This window comes from Mesocricetus auratus, unplaced genomic scaffold (genome assembly GCF_017639785.1).
Source record: "Mesocricetus auratus isolate SY011 unplaced genomic scaffold, BCM_Maur_2.0 Super-Scaffold_4256, whole genome shotgun sequence".
Lineage (NCBI taxonomy): Eukaryota > Metazoa > Chordata > Mammalia > Rodentia > Cricetidae > Mesocricetus > Mesocricetus auratus.
The window spans coordinates 86,405,250-86,424,701 of record NW_024429182.1 but is presented as its reverse complement, the minus strand read 5'-3'; the positions used below and the strand labels follow the sequence as shown (position 1 = coordinate 86,424,701).

General features: G+C 44.9%; 1 protein-coding gene across 8 annotated transcripts in view; it reads left to right on the top strand.

Annotated features, from left to right (window-relative positions):
- Positions 1-19,452, top strand: part of Tead1 (TEA domain transcription factor 1) — a 224,254-nt gene that overhangs the window by 60,390 nt on the left and 144,412 nt on the right. For 5 of the 8 annotated variants that reach the window (XM_040756222.1, XM_040756219.1, XM_040756220.1 and 2 more), the window contains exons 1-2: positions 426-455; positions 17,328-17,583. In XM_040756222.1, the coding sequence (XP_040612156.1) occupies positions 441-455; positions 17,328-17,583 (271 nt within the window). In that variant the 5' untranslated portion in view covers positions 426-440. Of the gene's footprint in view, positions 1-425; positions 456-17,327; positions 17,584-19,452 lie in introns of those variants that run through there. The other 3 variants (XM_040756225.1, XM_040756235.1, XM_040756232.1) reach the window with 1 other exon arrangement.

Below are 19,452 nucleotides of genomic sequence, written 5' to 3'. Positions count from 1 at the left end.
TGTAGGTAGGGGTGTTGGATTTATACTATTAGAGGCACATTGGAGGTTGTGTTGATGGCCTGTAAAGGAAGCCGCTGACTCGGAGGGATAAAAATAAGAGCCTAGGTCAGCCTCCCCATGCTGCCACCTGGCTCTTCCAGACGAGCAGGCTTCCGAGAGGCCCTAATGGGCTTGTTGAAAGGCCCCACTTGGCTTCTTATTAATGTCCCTCTCTGAGCAGTGCTCAGCTCTCTGGCTAACCTTGTCAGAAGGTTACCCTCGGCCCTCCAGGGCTCAGCTAATTTTAAACCCAGCCAGCCAGTGCGGTGGCATTGTGCTGCAGAGACATCAGCGGCTCCCCGGGAGACGAGGCCGGGAAAGATGAGTTGAGCCCGTGTATTTTTCTCATCCTCCTGTAAGTGACCAGGCACACTGACCAAGCAAAGAGAACTGGGATAATAATGAGAGCTTTTATGGTAAACACCAGGATTCTTACAGCATCTTGAGATGGTTGATACATGTATGCATGGTGTGCTGAGCTCTGCATGGAGTGTCTTCATTTCCAGGAGCCAATTAAAGAGGCAGGTAGATGGGGTCCTGTGTTTTGGGAACCAGGCATGGCTTGTGAAGATAAGATTGCTTGATAATGGGTCCTGTGAAGTTTCTCCTTGATTCAATTGGGAGAGGGGCTGTTTCTTACTAGTTAAAAAAAAAAAGCCATCCCAACCCAAATCCCACCATTACTGCCTGTATGCATGTCTACTGCTGTTGTGACTTCCACTAAAATACTCTTTATAAAACCTTCCTTGTTTTGAGCATTTGCACTAGTTTCTTGTTTAGAATATTGTGGTGTCTCAGAGTACTTGTCATTCCTTTGTTTTTAACATAAAACATAAGCCAACTACAAAGCAATGTGACTTTTGGGACACCCCTCTCCATGTCAAAATTAAGTTAAAAAATAATTTAGAGCTAGGCAGAGTGGAGGCTTCAGATCAGGAGTTCAAGGCCAGTCTGAACAACACAGCAAGTTAGAGGCTCTTCTGAGCTGCATGAGAGCGCCAGGGATCTGAAGAAAGCTAAACCCAAAAACAAAGTCCCCAAATTTAGGGGATTAGCTTTTTTATCTTACATGCCAATGAGAGACCTGTTTGCCTTCACACCCCATTTGGGGATCTCCTGCACTTATTGTTAGAAGTAACCCAGCCTTTCTGGTATTTTAAGGAATTTCCAGTTTCTTTCACACCTGTGGGATTATAGTGGGAGATGTAATCTGCGGCCTGATGGCTGATCCTGAAGGTTGCTTGTCATGTCCAAAGAGGAGAGCCGTGGTGCTGGGTCCACACCCACCCACTTATAAAACAGTTTCCAGGAGCCAATTAAAGAGGCTGTGTGTGGAGCAAACTAAGATGAAAGAATGATGGACGTAGAATCAATAACCTGCTACCTCTATAGGGTGATTGAAGTTCACTTTATTTGAAATGGTCAGGTTGGCCAGACCACATCAAGCCGACAGTGCACCTGTGTGCACGAGGGCAGTGGCATGGGAGTGAACTTTGATTTCATTTTAGAAAGGAACAGAACAACGGGCAAATGCTTTTTTACTAGCATTTTCTTTCTTGAAGGCCTGCCTCTCCTACTGTAGACCCAATTAGCTCTGTGGTGCTCTGTGGTGCTGGAATTTCGTTTTGAGAACATTAAAGCTGAGCAACATCAGGGATTCATAGAGTTGGGAATCCTTGTATAAACCTTTTGACTCAAATCTGACTTTCATGTGTGCCATTGAAAGAAAACCAGCTTGCTCCAAAACAGTTTTTAAAAGCATCTTGGAAATGGTCAAGTGTCATAGAGACAGAGTTCCTCTGGCTTCTGAGGGAATGAGAAATGCAGGATCTACAGTGAAGATGTTAAAAAGGCAGCTAGGACTTCCAAAGTTCCTGTCTTAAATCGGGGGTTCTCTCCTACACCTATTCAAAAGCCTGCCTCTTTTCTTCCCTGGGCCCCTCTTTCTCACCTCCTGAACACTTCCCTCTTGGACTTGGCAGGGGTGTAGACAGGCCTGCTGTTATTTTTGTTGTAACCTGATACTTAGAGCAGCCTCCAGGCCTCAGGAGGTAAACTGGCCCCAAGTAGAAGAGGCAGCTTAGGCCCATGCTGTCACAGTCCCCCAAGCCAAGCAGCTGCTTTGGGGAGATCACTGGTGAGGACTTTATATCACAACTCAGCAGGTGACAGGCTCTTCTGGGAGATGGGGACTCTGCCTAGAGTCAAGAGAGGGTTGAATCTAGCTGGGTTTGGGGAAGTGGAAGAAATATTTTCAAGACAGTGAGTTGTTGCTTTTGCTCTGTGAGTCTAGTCTGGGGTATGTTTGAATTGGTCCTTGAAGTCTCAGTGTGCAGCCCAAGATGACCTTGAAATGGCAATCCTCCTGCCTCTATCTCTTGAGTTCTGGGTTTATAGGCATGTAACAAGAAGCCTGGCTTGATTTCTTTTTTTTTTTTTTTTTTTTTTTTTTGGTTTTTCCAGACAGGGTTTCTCTGTATTGTTTTGGAACTCGCTCTGTAGACCAGGCTGGCCTCGAACTCACAGAGATCCGCCTGCCTCTGCCTCCCGAGTGCTGGGATTAAAGGCGTGCGCCACCAACGTCCGGCTCTGGCTTGATTTCTTAAAAGTCATAAAAAAGTGTAAAATTTGATGTTTAAATAAATTGTTTACTGAACTGTGTTAGGTGTCCAGAGGGGTGCAGAACTGAATGAAAAAGTTCTTGCCTTTGAAAATTGGTTATACAGAGTGGACACACATTTAAGATGTAATTAGTAAATATATTTATTCAGCAGCTGCTTGAGAACCTATAGCATGCCAACAAAGCTAAGATGCTTGTATACATGGGCTTGGTGTCGTATACCTTTAATCCCAGAGTTTAGGAGGCAGAGGCAGGCGGATCTCTCTGAGTTTGAGGCCAGGCTGGCCTGCAGAGCCTGTTTCAGGTCAGCCAGGGCTATAACATGAGTCTCTAAAAAGAAAAAGTGTATTCACACTAATCTGTGTACATTCAGCTAAAGCAGTGTAAAATCAGTTGATGGCAGAGACACATTATCTATTAAGGATTTCTTTACCATGGCGATGATATTCTAATTTTAGATAAAAAGAAACTGGGCACAGTTATTAAGTGCAGAATTAAAAATTTACACGGACTATGTGTTCTCTTAACAAGAGTAATTCAGTGTCCCAGAGAGTGAGAGACAATAGTCATTTCCTTATCTTGCTTGCCTCAGCCAATTTCCAACCAGAGTGCCAAGATTATTTCTCCTGATGAGTTTGATGTGGTTGGAGGTTGGGTTGGCTGGGGGGTGGAGTTTTAAATGGCCCTTGAGTTGCCACCTTTTATGATGTGAGACCTGCCTTACAGATGCTTGCTCTCTGGGCCTTCCACCAGTGCAGATGGTATCTCTCACTTGGAGATAGGGCCAGCTCATCTGGGACCCAGGGAAATTCACACACATGCACAGCTGTGTGCTTTTGGTTAGTTCCTGCATTGACATGTGTTGACTTCACTGGCCTTAGCACATGAACCTGGTCAGGTGAGGGTTGAGTTATCACACTGCCAGTCACAGCGTTTCTTTAGGGATCAGGGAAATAGGAAGTAAGACTGGAGACAGAATTGGGTGAGCATTTATTGGAGCTGAGTGACCACCCCCTTTCCCCCAGCAGAATTAATCCATGGTTTTGGGTTGTTCAAACAAGCCACCTGTGTAAACTATCTCCTTGAATTGTCTCTGAGTTGTCACTGTCGCGTGTTTGTAAATTTGGAATGCTTAAGAAATATGCCCCACATCGTAATTTCTGAAATGATCTAGAGAATTTTTCTGGCCTCAGACCACACAAAAGTTGATTTTAATTTAAAACTCTGTTTTCGGGCTGGAGAGATGGCTCAGCTGTTAAAGGCTAGGCTCACAACCAAAAATAGAGAAACTCTGCTTTCGAGCACGCCTTTAATCCCAGCACTCGGGAGGCAGAGGTAGGCAGATCTCTGTGAGTTCAAGGCCAGCCTGGTCTCCAGAGCGAGTTCCAAGACAGCCTCCAAAACAATACAGAGAAACCCTGTCTCGAAAAACCAAAAAAAAAAAAAAAAAAAAAAAACAAAAACAAAAACAAAAAAACAAAACTCTGTTTTCACACTGATAAAATAATCTGTTTTTGAATGATTTATTTTTATTTTATGCTCATTGGTGTTTTTCCTGCACGTGTGCCTGTGTGAGGGTGTCAGAAGCCCTGAAACTGGAGATATAGACAGGTGTGAGCTGCCATATGGGTACTGGGAATTGAATCTTGGTCCTCTGGAAGGGCGGCCAGTGTTCATAACCACTGAACAATTTCCCCATCCCCAATAAAATAACCATGTCCTTATCCTTTCTCCCTCCGAACAGACATACACATTTGTGCATATACATGTGCAAAGGCACTTGTGTACACAGACGCATAAAACACACAGTATACACAAAGCACGAGCAAGCTAGTGCACCCTTGCATGCATGCATATGGCTCTTCTGGAAGTGTGTGTACAGTTCTGGTGTTTCCTGGCCTGCTTTGTGAAGAGTTCAGCCCTGCTCCTGGCCGTTGAAGACCATGTGCTACAGGCCTGGAGTCTGGAGCTCCGTCATCCTCTCTTGGCTCCAGCATTTTTCTTTCGTGCTTGGCTGTGACTTTAGCACATTAGCGCTGTTACACTCTTTGAAAACTTCCTGCTTTAATTGATTGGCTTGGGTCACAGAGTAGACTCCCATTTCTGTGCTCTTGGGTGCATCTAGTAGTCCCCCTGCATCATCTAGTCAGTTCATGTTTTCACCCATCAGCTCAGTACATTCATTCAGCTAATATGGGGCGGGGTGTCAGTCAAAGTGTGCCAAGCATTCTATTGAATATCAAGGACAGAAAGATCCCTGGAGGCTCACAGACTCAAGAGTGACAGGTAGGCAGACTGTGCCCCGTTCATATACTGACCATATGAAGTGCAACCTGTGGGAACACAGAGCAAGCAGGAGGGTCAGGTCAAACTTCTAGGGGAGGAGGGGATAATTAGTGTGCTTTGAGTCTTCTGCATATAGGGTATTCACTGAAGTAGGGTATCTTAGTTCAAATTTCTATCGCTGTGGTAAAACAGCATGACCAAAAGCAACTTTAGGAGGAAAGGGTTTTACATGTAGTTTTACAACCTGAAGCTACACATCGAGAAATGAGGGCAGTAACTCGAGGCAGGAACCTAGAGGCAGGACCTGAAGCAGAGGCCATGGAGCGGTGCTGCTTACTGGCTTGGTCCCCATGTCTGTTTTCTTATAGAACCCACGGTCCCAGTCCAGGGGTGGTACCACCCACAGAGAACTGAGCCCTCCCACATCAATCATCAATCAAAGAAATACACCCAGGCCTGTCTACAGGCCAGTCCTAAGGAGAGATTTCTTCCCAGAAGACCTAGTCTGTGTCATGTTGACATACAAACTAGCTAACCCACATATTTATTGGGTCTCCCATCTCTTGTGCTTGGATAAGGAGACACAGAGTATGGACCTCATTCAATAAACACTTTATTACATCAAATTAGAATAACAAAATGGAAATGTTTGCTTTATGAACACCCCATCTTCAGAATGAATTTAAGAGAACTTGAAAGACTGCACAATAGCAAAATTAAAAGTATAGAAAGAAAATTTGGGATGGGGATGGGCACCGAAAAGTAGACTTTAGGAATAATCCAAATTTGGAGACCCATATGGCCTGCCTTCCAGTTTGCCTGAGGGCCCTTCAGTGTGGTTCAGCATATTTCAGCAACTGGAGTAGAGGGTAACCCCCCTCCCCTCCCCCTCTCCCTCTCCCTTCTGTCTTTAGGGATCTTTGTAAAAAGCAGTATGTGTGTGAGATGTTATGAGTGACATCTCACCCTCAATGGGGAGAAGCCAGCGCCTGTTCTCATTGGATGGTTCTTCTGCTATCCTCTGGTGCTCATGGCAACACATCTAAGAGCTGTTGTGCTCACAGCTACTGTAATAGACTCTGAGTAACACAGAATCCTGAAATACAGAGGTATTTTTCACTGTTGTATCTCTTCCTGCCCCTACCACCCTTCTTTGAAGATAAGGTCTCTCTGTGTAGCCCAGACTGGCTTCAAATTCGTGATCTTTGATATTGGGCTTACAGGCATGTGCCACTATACTTGGCTGGGTCCTCCCCAAGATTTTTATTAAAGTGTAACTAACATGTTTAGAAAAAAGTACATGTGTCATCAGTATGGAGTCCCTGTATTTTTCCATTGTGAACATTTATGCATTCAGACCTTTTGTTTTGGAGACAGGGTCTCTTATAGCCCAGGCTGGCCTCAAACTTACAGTGTAACCAGGTATAAAACTGAACTTAGTCTCCTCTTACAGGCATGTACCACCACTCTCAACCTCCAAGGGAGGATTGCTATCCTCACCTCTGGTAACATTGATTAGGCTTTTCTTTTAATTTAATTATCTTATTTTAAAAGACAGGGTCTCACTATGTTGCCCAGACTGAACTTGACGTCTTTCTTCACTTCAGTGCTGGAATTACAGGCATGTACCACTACATCTGGCTGATAGATTAAGTCTTATTAGTATTTGAACTTGTGAATGGATGCCTAGAGTAGATTTTCCTTTGAATCTGGTTAATGCCATTAAACATCACAGTTGACTGTGCAATAGCAACATCTCACAGAACTTTCATGGTTGCAAAACCACTCTGAAAGCCACTAGGCACAGATGGCTCCTGAACTTACGAAATGCTGCTGATTTAGTCCCAGTGACTGACATTTAAATGCACCTGTTACTAAAGGTTACCGTGTTGGACTATGGGTCTTTTCTAACATTCCATCTTATGAATATGATGTAGGCTATGTATCTTGTAGTAATAAGAAATTGAGCATCTCTGGCTGCCCTAATGAGTGTTCATATAAATGTTCTTGCACCCAGCCTCTGAAGAACCTCTCTTTGTGGACCTTGTGAGGATTTGGAATTGCCAAGTCAGCAAGTATGCGTCTAATCAGTTCTAGTGGTGCATAGTGACTGCCAAAGAGTTTTCTAGAATGCTTGGACTACTTTATACTCCCATAAGCTGTCTATGAGGGTGCTGGGTACTCAGCCTTCTTGACAACACTTGTCAGCATTTAGCCTTTTATTTTAGGGCCTGAGAAGATGGCTCAGCAGGTAAAGGTGATTGCTGTGTGGCCTGATGATGTGTTTGAAACTTCCAGAATCCTAGCTCTTCTGTAGTAAGATGGAGGTAGAGATAGGAATCATCTAGAAGCTCAGCTGCCAGCTAGCCTGGAAGATAGAGTGCAGCAACAGAAACTGCAAGAAAGACTTCAAAGGTGTTGGAAGGAGAGATCTGACTGTAGTTTCCTCAGACTTCCATATAGGTTCCGTAGTTTCAAGGTGGACATGGACATGTTGGAGGGAGAGATCTGACTATAGTTTTCCTCAGACTTGGACATGTTGAATTAGGTATGCTGAATACCTCATTGCCTCTATTTGTTTATACAATACATAGGTTTTTTTTTTTTCTGTTTGATTTCTTCATAGGAATTCATTGTGAATCAAGGAGATGAGTGATTGTTTAGTCACTTTACAAACATCTGCTCTTTGTGGCTTTGTTTTAAAATCTGAGTCAGGTTCTTACTATGTAGCCCTGGCTATCCTGGAACTTGCTGTCTTCCATTACGGAAGTCCACTTGCTTCTAAACCCCCCACCCCAAATTTTATTTTCTTAATGCTTCTTGAAGTACAAGGAAATTTTTACTTGTAACAAAGTCCCCCCCCCCCCAAATCCCTTCATTGCTCTTTTGAGGCTTGGTTCTCCATAGGCTGGCCTTAAATTCCTGGGTTCAAGCCATCTTCCTATTTCACCCTCTTAAGTAACTGTTACCAAGTATTTGCTATTTCTGCCCACATTTTGTCATTATTATTATTATTATTGTTGTTGCTGTTATTTTTAACTTCACTTTTGTGCACTTGAAGGAGACCAGAGGACATTGGATCCCTGGAGCTGAAGTTACAGGCAGTGGTGAGCAGGTATTGGGTCCTCTGCAAGAACAGTATGTGCTTTTAACCAAGGAGCCATCTCTCCAGCCCTGCTCACAAAAGATTTTAGATTTATTTATTTATTGTGTATATACACACACATGTATTCATGCCACTGAGCAGGTGTGTACGTCATAGGACAACTTGAGGGAGTGTGTTTGCTCCATCCTTAGTGGTGGGCCCTGGAGTTGAATTTAGCTTAATTGGGCTTGGTTGCAAGCACCTTTACTTGCTGGTCTAACCAGCCCCATTTGTCCTTTCACAGTAATAATTTGATACATTAAGGTAATCTCCTGGGTCTTCTTCTAAAGTCCTTATTATTTTGCTTTTGAAATTCATATCTCCAGTGTCTTTCAGGTTGACTGTAGCGTACAGTGTGGGGTAGGGGTCATTTATTTTGCTCAGATTGATACTGGTTATCCTTGTTTATTTATTGACAAAACTGTGCTTTACCAAAGGCAGTGCAGCTTGCTGCCCTTGCCACAAACTAAGTGCACAAGGATGTGTAGGGTTTGTTTCTGGACTCCTGAGATATTGGTCTGTTTTGTATACCTTGGTGACATGAACTGTGTAACCCAAGCTGCCCTCAAACTTGCTTTGTAACCCAGACTGACCTCTACCACGGGATCCTCTGGCCTCAGCCTCCTGGATGCTAGGGTCACAGGCTGTGCCACAGTGCCTGACATGCACATTTTAATATAGACCTTTGTAAGCCACTAAGCTTTGGATTTGTTGCACTAGGTGAGTCTTACCCACTGTTTTATCTGCTATTTATTAGTGTTCTAACGGTCACTGTCCTGGGTTCTAGAAATCACACAATATCAGTTTCTGTGCCCAAGGTGTCTAACTTCAAAACTGAAACCCAAGTATAATTTAGGATGTCTTCTGGGGTTCTTTAGAAATGAATCCTCAAGGAGTGATGGCCTGATTTCCAACCTTGTTTCTAGAAGAGTATGCTGTGACAGATTGTTTCTTCATTACCTTAGCTTGCTGTGGGGAATTGGGGTTGCTTTCCCCTTTGGCTGTGCTGGAGTCTGGATTTTGGATCTTAGGCAATTGCTGGGGAGATCTGTGAGAATCCTCTGCATCTTTAGAGAAGATTCGATGCAAGTGTTTGTGGTAGGTAAACTAGATAGAACAGGGGTTGGGCTCCTTAATTCTACGGCTCAAATGCCACCTTGGTTCAAGATTTCCTGGTTGTCTGACTTATGACCCAGCAAGAGAGAGGCAAGCTGTGGATTTCCCTTCTCTCTTCCTCCAGCATGTCTATCAGAGCCATCTGGTTCTAGTGGAGACCCTGAAAAAAAGAGAAGTAATGTAATTCTGAGAAGCTGGTGAGGAAGGCAGGGATGGTTCTCCCACATACAGTGGGAGCAGTATTTCTGGTGCAAGTGTAGTGGGCATTAAGGGGCAGTGGGAGTGAGGGCTCACAGGGCAGGCCAACTTGCCTCTGGTGTCAGTCTGGAGTTAATGTATCATTAAGTTGGCTGGTAGCAAGCAGTGGTACTAGCTGAGTCTCTTTTGTAATCAAGGTGGCCCCAGAGGCATTTACCTATAGATCCACCCAGGGAGCCAGTATCCTTGGTATGGTGCTCACTTAGGGTACCACTTAAGGCATGTGGTTGAAGATGGACCCTATGGAAAGCCAGACACAATGTACATATTTATCCAGTGTGTCTTAACGTGTGAACTGTCAGCCTATGTAGATGGTTCACCAGCTATGAGCACTGGCTGATCTTCCAGTGGACCTGGGTCCAATACCTACATGTTGGCTTACAATTGTTGATAACTGCACTTGCAGGGAATCTGCCACCCTCTTTTGGTCTTTGTGGACAATAGGCATACATGTAGCGCACATGCCTACATGCAGACAAAACACCTATACTAAAAAAAAAAAACAATAAAAATTAAAAAAAGAACTAAAAATAGGAATTGTCTACTTTCAGGTCTTTAAAAATCATGTGTATCTCTATGTGGGAATGTGCATGTGTGAGTATAGGTGCCCTGGAATCTAGAAGAAGGTGTAGGATTCCCCAGAGCTGGAGTTATAGGTGGTTGTGTGCTGCCTGACATGGGTGCTGGGAGCTGAACTCTGCTTCTCTGCAAGAGCACTTCATGTTCTCAGTGGCTGAGCCATCTCTCCAGCTCTGCTAAATGCTAAGATACCCTGAGGGTGAACCAGACTTTCCGAGCAAGGAGGATTATGGTTACTGTCTGAGAAGCGTTAATCTTACTGGTGTTGATTTATTTTTTTTTTAGCATATGCTATGGTTGACTTGTCTAACCTGGAACATGCATTTGTTCTGTTGACCAGTTGGAATTCAGGAGGTATTCTTGGGGTTATGTCATTTAACCTCTGGGCAAGGTTGCTGGTTTTCCGCTAGAGACACTGATGGCTGCTTGAGGGGTGAATTCTTACTGTGGTCTTCTCTTGGAACTGGAAAGAACATTTGTATCTGGGTTGAAGTCTGTTTCTCCAGGATAGTTGTTTAGCTGGGCATATTCGTTATACTTCTCTTGCTGTGACAAAATAGCTGGCAGAAGCAGATTATGGAAGGAAGGGTTAATCATGGCTTACGTGGCCAGGAAGGCACTGTGAAAGGAGTTTGAGACGGCCACTCACATGAAATTTGCAGTCAAGAAACTGAGAGTAACAAATGCCGGTTCAACTTTCTCCTTTTTACTCAATTCAGAATCACAGCTCCATGGATGGTGCCACCACATTTAGTGTAAGCTTCTCAGTTGACCCAATCTAGATAATCTGTCACAGACATGTCATCTCTCTAGGTGATTCTAAATCCTGCCAAGTTGATAAGTCAGTATTAACTATAACACCGGAGGTTCTGTACTTGATCTGCTGTCTGCATCATGTGTTCACTAATGAATCTTTTCACCAGGGTTTTGCATTGCAGAGGGTGGGTGGGATTGACTGCCTGGCACTGAGTAGGTGGCTGCATCTTTTTCGGAATTCACAAATGAAGGAGAGCTGTGGTCTCTTCGGATGGAGGTGGAGGTGGGTTCATGAATGGAGAGGGTAGTTCTTTTAGTGATTGGTAACAGTGTGGTAGGGCCTGTATCATCACATGAAGTCCATCAAAGCTTTTCCTGAGCTGTCACCTGGGCATATATGCAAGCCTGATGGAGCTGGGAAATAGATTATCTCAGGATGTTGATGTCAAGCCCTCCAATGGGGTGCTTGGGAATGGTGGACTGGGTGAAGAGATACTGGCCTGTGGATGGGAGTCTGTTGATAGGAAGGTGACTTTTGAAACACTCAGGGAATAATTATGATTAGCCTTTTCTTCTTACCAAATGTAGAGGGAACTTGTTGACAATTAGAGCCCATGGCACCAAAGGCTCACTGGTTGCTGCCTGCTGTGTGACAGACATTGCTTCAGAGTCTGTATTCTAGAGAGCTCTGCCATCTCTGACAATTACACATGTTCTTCAGTTCCAGCCCTCTGGCTGCTGAGCCTCACGTGATTAGGCCACTTGTTAGCAAGGTTTGTGAGTGTTTGAGATGATAGGAAAATAATTACATGCCCCACTTTACATATGCAAAAGTAATTAACTGTCATTAGTGCCCAAAATTCCTCCCAACTGCCCAGGGAGGTGAGTCAGTGTCATCACTATTCATTAGGAATTAATTAGACTGTGCGTGGTGATGTCAGCTGTGGACAGAGCCCAGAATTGAGCACCGCCTTACTGAGGCTGCCGAGTGAGTCTGATGTGCTTATAGAATTCACTTCATCTCACAGGAGACTCAGATTCTGTGAGGCTCATGACTTTGGGCAACTTCCATCTCTGGAGCTCCTAAGGTGGAGATAATACCCAAGGGGAGAGCAGTGATGAAGGGCCTGTAGACAAAAATATGTCACTGTTCTTCACCTGGGGTCCCTGGGAGGCTGTGGAATTGTGTTTAGATGTGCCAAGATTACATTGGAAGGAAAGTTTCTTGTCTCCTCAGTGTGTGTGTGTGTGTGTGTGTGTGTGTGTGTGTGTGTGTGTGTGTGTGTGTGTGTGCGCGCAGATTTTTTTTCCTTACATAAAACATCTGGGCTTTTGTGAAGATCACTGTGACCTTCAAGCCATCTAATTCGTGGTCAAACTGAATGCTATAAATATCTCTCTGTGATTCCCTTTCCCACAACTCCCCTCCCCCAATGGCTCCTGCTTCTGGCACCTCTTGAGCTAGTGAAGATCTTGGCTTATTAGCTCTCCTCCCACCCTCTCCTACTTCACCACTTACTCCCATTGGCCTCACCAGTTCCTCTCCCTCTGGTCTTTACATCACTTTACCCCTCTCCTGCTTTTCTTACAGCTTCATCTTCTAGTTTTCTCTCTTCTCCAGCAATCCAAAGGGGGGGAGGAAAGTGTCATCAGTTCCTTTAAGAAATGTTTATGATGAGAGCAACCCACCTCTTAGGATTCAGACCTTTTTGTCTTCTGCCCATAACTACTGGTTGTCAGTAATAATGGCTGGTGGATAAGAATTGGGACCATACACAAAATGTCTGGCTTGTGTGTCCTTTGACATGTTTCTAATATGGTGATTTCCCAACCACCATTTTCTTGTGGCATCATGGGTGACCCCAGGACCTCAAATATGCCATTCAAGCACTCCATTCCTGAGCTCCACCCCTGTGCTGGAGTGGTTTCTTTTAGTACTTACTATTCTGTGGAAACTTCGCATGTGTTTGGGGGATGAGCTGTCATGTTATCAGAACATGCTCAGGTCATCTGAGTAGTATTTGTTCCTTTCTTAGCTGTTTCTATATCAGGCACTGTTGTCATCACTGGGGCAAAGATGTTATGGTGAGCATAATGGTCCCTTCCCTAGAGTGCACTGGGGTGCAATTAAAGGGCACAGTAACACAGGAATACAAGATAGTAAGTGGATGGATGAATTGGCCTCCTTCATGGCTAACAGTGGACACTGAGGTACATGGGATGTGGTCCTGGGTACTTAGGCAGATATTTAAGTCCAACTCATAGTTTAGTTCCTTTCCTTTGTTTTCATAGACAATTAAAACACTGGCTAAAACAAGGTTCATGGATTTTTCTTGACCCTCATGCTCAGTGGTGTTTCATTAACCACAAGGGCTACTCTTAATGATGGGGTAAGATGTTTACATGGTGAGGACCTCATGGAAATCTGTGAAGGGAACAGAACCTTCTCTTGTCACATGTCACCCTATATACTGTTGGTGTCAGAAGCGCCTGCATTTGCTCTACCCTCCCTGTGTCCCCAGGCTCTTAGAATAGGCTGTGTGGGTCAAGTGCACTTGTGACACATCCCACATGCTCTTGTGATTCTTCTTGAAGTGTCGGTGGGTTCTGAGAAAGGAATGTCCATGGTGGGAGGGCGGCTTGGCTTATTCTTAACAGCTGTGTTTTGAGTATTGCTGGGCTAGGAAATTTCAGCAGACAAGGGGCCTACAAGAATGGTGTTCCTGATGAAAACTGGGCTCCTTTCAACTACATAGCACATACGCATGCTTTTGTTGGTTTCAACAATCTTTCCTTGGAGACACTTGAACCACCTTGCCCAAAAGAATATGACAACTATAAATTGATTTCCCTTTATTCCTCCACTGTCCTTTTTTTCTTGTAGGTATTTTGGCATCATGGGGCATGCTGCTGTCTAGAGAGGATAGACTGGAAAATCAGTAAGTGAGGGCACATGGTTTTTCAGAGAACAGAACTCTTCCTTTTATCTCACTTAATCTCATGGGATCAGGTTTCAGCTGCCTTTACCCCATCGGTTGTCTGCATTAGGATAGAATCTAATATCTCCATTGTGTAAGTGAAAACTTGAGCTTTAAAAAGACTATCCAGTTGTGTTTGAGCCATGTGACTTGGAGTGACTTTGAATCCAGATCTCAGTTTGAATGTAAACCAACCCCCTTCCCCATGTACACTTCTTCATTTTGAATTGAGGGAAACTGGACTTCCACATTCAAAAGATGTGTGGGAAGGGGAAGGTATCAGCTCTGCAGATGGTCTGTGAACAATCCATTATATCCTGTACTTGTAGTGATAGTGGTGGTAGTGATGGTGATCTCACCATGTAGCCCTGGTTGGCATTCATTTCAGGATCCTCCCATTCCCACCTCCAGAGGTCTGAGATGACAGGCGTGTACCAATGTACCTGACTTGATTAGCTTTTAATGTTGGTAATAAGCAGGTGCCTTTTGGTGTGCATTCAAATCAAGGTAGATTGAGCAGTAACCAGCTCTACATATATAGGATGCTCATAAAGTGTGACTAATCTCACAGTCACTAGAGCGACAAGGACAGTTTCCAGGATGAGGTGGCTTTGGAGCTGAGGAGTGGAATGCCAGGATGGTTATTTTGGAATCTAGTGTGGGGAGCCTTCTCAGCCAGCCCCATGAGCCTTGTGATCGGAAACTCTCTGCCCATACAGGGGCTCATCTTACAGTTGGGTTGTAAATCCAAGAACCTGAGTATCTCTGTAGATTTTGTATCTGTTGTTTTCTGGGGCTGTGTACTGCTTCAGGTCCAGAGGAGGTAGCTCCATCCTGCTGAGCTCTAGTAGACTAAATTACAAGAGCCTAATCACGAAGTTCTTCCTTTTGCTGCAAATGAATCAAAATGTGGGAGTGTTTAGAGCTATGTTTGTGCTTCCTGGGTAGATGGATCAATTAATGTGTGTGACTCGTAGCCTTAGAAGCAACTCCAAGGTTGTCTGCAAGCCTTTGCTACTGGTCCTCTGAGTGAGGCCATCCTTGGTGGATAGTTTGGCTAGCAGACAGGCTTTCCCTACTGGAGTCTTCTTCCAAGCACCAGAGTGGGGCCGTCCCCTCCCTTGTGTTTGCAGATGCATTGATGAGGGGTGAGTGGAGTTATGAAAGTCCATAGGAACCCCAAGGGTTGGTCAGGTTGTAGGAAATGTATCTTGGAGGAGAGGCTGACCTGAAGGATGGATAGACCCCTCAGGGATAATAGGGTAAAGTCAAGTAGGAAATGGGTGTTGACCTAATTGGTGGAGCAATTTCAGCATACCAGTGAGAAGGTGGGAGGTGCTGAGGAGCCAATGAGTGTCCGCCCACTGGGGACTTCTGGCATAGCCTGTGTGACCAGCTGATGAGATGGATGCTCTTAAGACTTTGGGTGGGGGTTCTTGGTATGTTTTCTTATGGAGATTATACTTTTAGTTGCTTAAGAACCTTCTTCCTAGGCCTACAAAGGCCCAGGGTCCTCAGTCCTAAACTCTGCTGAATTCCATTCCTTGGCTATAGTAGTTGAGTACTCACAAATCTAATATGTATCTGTAAGTGAAGCTTCCTTGAGTGAATTCATTCTGCTGTGATCTGTCCTGACTTGGCCTATGGTTTTATATGTGTGTGCATTGCTTTGTTTGTTGAGAGAGAGGCTAGCCACTATCAAAGCGTTCCCTCCTATTCTCGTAATCTCTCTAGTAAGCAATCACTAGGGTGGTTACAGCTTAGCTCAAATTTTATGGTACCCTCAGATCCCAACCCAAAATGTAATCACTTGAAAATTCAAAAGGTCCATGAGGCAGGCAGGCACCCAGAGTTCATCTTGGGGCTAGTCACAAAATCCTTTCTTGTTTCATAATTTATACCTTGATGTTGGCAAGTTTTGAAGTCCTGTTTTAGTGTATGTGTGTTGGTAAGGGGCTATCAATATCTTGCTGACATGTTCCCTGAATGATGGCTTAGTGATAACAGTTAAGACCAAGCTTACAATTTTTTATTTTTTTAAATACAAATGCTGCAAAATTGAAGAAAGTCAAAGAGTCCAAAGCCACCTGTCAGTTAGATCACGGACTGCGTACCATTCAGAGTTTCTGTACCTGGGTTCTGTTGAGACCCACAGGTTGGTGAGAGGACACAGTTGGGAGAGGCAAGGGAAAAGAAACTCAGTTGTTTGTACTCAGCTGATAGCACTCTAGAACATGGGCATGCTTTTCTCTTGCTTCTTGTGTTGAAGTATTGCAGGGATGAAAGGGGAGCAGCAGTGATCACAAGAGGCCCTCCCTGCTCAGGCCCACTGTGATCCCTTTCCCATCATTCCCCAGGAGCAGTTCTTCTCCCTCCTTCTTTTGGGGAGCCCTTTGCATTAATGATCTGATGTGGTTTTCACAAAGCAATATTGATATGTTAGTGTGCAGCCAGCAGGGAGTACTGGATTAGATCATTTTCACCTTGGTGTCAAGCCAGTGTGACATTTGTTTAGAAAGCTTATCCCCTTGTGACTATAGGGGGCATGTATAATTGAAAGGAACTGCGTTTACATTTTGGAGAAAGATTTCTTGTGGTTCTGTTATCTTCACTGCCCAGAAAAATGAAGGAGAGATTGCCCCACAGTTTCCATGTGACCAGGAGAGTATGCTGCAGGACCAGCTGCTGCCCCATGGGGATGGGAACAATCCCACAAGGGTGGCAGGTGTGGGAGGGAACTGGACTGGTCTCTGCTTCATTCAGGGTTAGAGTTTAGGACCAAGTGACCTGACTCCACAGGGTAGGAGCCCCGGAGATCAATGTGCTAGGTCTAGGTCAACTGGCATCGCTGACTCAGTAGGATGAGTAACTGGCACTAAAGTAACCTCGTTTCTCCTGTCGCCCACTCTTGCGTGATCTTGTGTTGAGATGGCTTGACATTTCACTGATGGCAATCTCTTTCTTTCTTTTTTCTTTCTATCTGTTTTTCGAGACAGGGTTCTCTGTATTGTTTTGGGGGCTGTCCTGGAACTGCTCTTTAGATCAGGCTGGCCTCAAACTCACAGAGATTCACCTGCCTCTGCCTCCCGAGTACTGGGACTAAAGGAGTGTGCCACCAACACCCGACTTTCACTGGTGTCAATTTCTATAGTGAAGCTGGCATCTTCTATTTTACTTTATTTTCCAATAAACTTGTTCTACTCTGGGCATTTGACTACTCTTGAGTATGATACCACTTGTAGGGTGTGGACACTTTGTAAAAGGTTCTCATGTGAACCTTGTGGAAGTAGCTTTGAGTGATTGCCTTCACTGGTGAGACTTTCCTCTCATTTAGAAAGATTACCTGGCTTCAGTCAGCCATTAATGTTTTTTGTAGGGTGCTTAACACGAGACACAGGGAATAAAATCATCTGGGATCCCAGAATTCTGTAGTCTTCACCTGGAGTTAATGTCCATGCAACACTGGCTACCGAGAACCTACAGTACAGCTCATAGGAGCATTATGTTGATGGTGACCCTGACTTATACTATTTTATGATTTCTCTTTCAGGTTTGTTTTCTTGAAAAGGCTCCAGGCTTCGGCTTGGAAAATCCAACCGCCAAAATTGAGCCCAGCAGCTGGAGCGGCAGCGAGAGCCCTGCCGAAAACATGGAAAGGATGAGTGACTCGGCAGATAAGCCGATTGACAATGATGCAGAGGGGGTCTGGAGTCCTGACATCGAGCAGAGCTTTCAGGAGGCCCTGGCTATCTATCCGCCGTGTGGGAGAAGGAAAATCATCTTATCAGACGAAGGCAAAATGTATGGTAAGTGGCCTGGAACATTCCTTTCAGAGACTGCAACCTGCTGTGGTGGGAGGGCATGGTCTCTGAAGCCAGCTCAGATGCTCTTTGTGGAATGACAATTGGATATCCTAGGGACCAGGGCTACACTCCAGAGGAGTGTTGATAAGGGATACTGGGATGTCATCCCTTGGGGGTTTCTCTTTCTTTGTGCTTGACAGGCCTTCTGGCAGATGCTTTGATGGTCCAGGTGACACAGTGGCGTTCATGCAGGAGGGAACTAGTTCTCCAGCACATACCCTCCTTCTCAAGGTAGCATTGCCATTTAGCTCCATGTAGCTGGTGTCCGGATCCTTTCCATCCTTGCAGGAAGAGCCTGTGGTTTAGATTTGTCTTTGAAATTTATTCTTATTGGCTGGGGATGTGGCTCAGTTGGTAGAGTGCTTGCCTAGGAGCACAAAGCTGAAGGTATAATCCACAGCACTTGGGAAACTAGGCATGGTTGTGCACGCCCTATAATCCGGGCACTCAAGAAGTAGAGGCAGAAGGATCAGGAGTTCTGGGTCATCTTCAGTTACACAGAAAGTTTTGGGCAGCCTGAACTGCATGAGATCCTGTCGCAACACTATGCCTTTCTACAAAACATATTCAACTCCATGCACCCCAGGAACAACCCTGAACTGTCCAGATAAAACATATGTGTGGGTTTGATAGGTCTGTTTTGACCCTGCTTCCAGCTTGCAGTTGGATGGCCAGCTGAGATGCTGTTGTCTGGGTCTCCCCCAGTTCCCCCTTAACCACCAGCTTTGTCTTCCCTGGGTGAGATCCTGTAGATACATTCTGAAGGACGCTGTATGGAGGCGAGGGAGGCAAGTCTAGCTTTCCAAATGCCAACAGCAGCAGCATGTGTCGGTGCCCTAGCCAGTGCGATGCTTGCTCGTCCCACAGTGTGGGAGTGTTCTCTCTTCTTTTCAGTGTGCTTCCAGCACTGGAAGACCTGCACTTTATGACTGCCTACCTTTAGGGAAGCAGATGGCAGGTGGTTGCTTGTACATAGTGCTTGTCTAATGGAGTTGACAGAGTTTGTGTTGTCACCAAGTCCAAAGAGATGCAAACAGCATAAAGTCCAAGAACAGCAGCTCATCAACTACCCGAGGCTGTTAACTCAACAGAGGAATGATTTATTTCTCAGTAATTCTGACTATTTCTGTAATAGGATGTTGTACCTTTAACCCTGCACTTCTCTGTTGGGAGCCCAAGGAAGCTGTGCTCAGACCAGCAGAGGCTGCTGAGGAGAAAGCAGATGGTGGCACAGCTGCCACCAGCTGTGCCCCGCCTGCCCTCCCCCTTCACCACGGATGATGTAATGGAAACAAAGACACTTTTGCTTTCTGTGGCACTGAGCCTCTCAGCCTGTCATGCACCCGGGAGTGAGAACCCAAACTTGTGGCATTTGTTTTAGGCTCTTGTGAGTTCTGCTGTAGCCAAAGAATCCTTTTTGTATCTAGGGTAGTGAAGTCGGGCCAGAACTGCTCAGCTGCTGTGGGTGGACAGTTTCAGGGCCTTCGGTGTCCTGAGTCCCTTGCTTCCCTTTCATTGACTTTCGTTTGAAGATGACTCTGTTACGTGTGGTGAAGTGTAGCTTTGGGACATTGTGTGTGCACTTTCCACTTGTTTGCTCAGAAATTGTCTTAATTGAAGTTAATGGCGTAAGCGTAATGGTACTGTACACCTGTAATCCCAGCACTAAGGAGGCTAAGGCAGGAGGATAAGTGGGGATTTAGGGCCAGCCTGGGCTATCTGGTGAGACCATGCCTCAGAAAAGTGGCTTATTTTTCTCCATTGGGATTTTTCCTTTGTGAATAGTTAACCACTTTGTCTATAACTCAATTG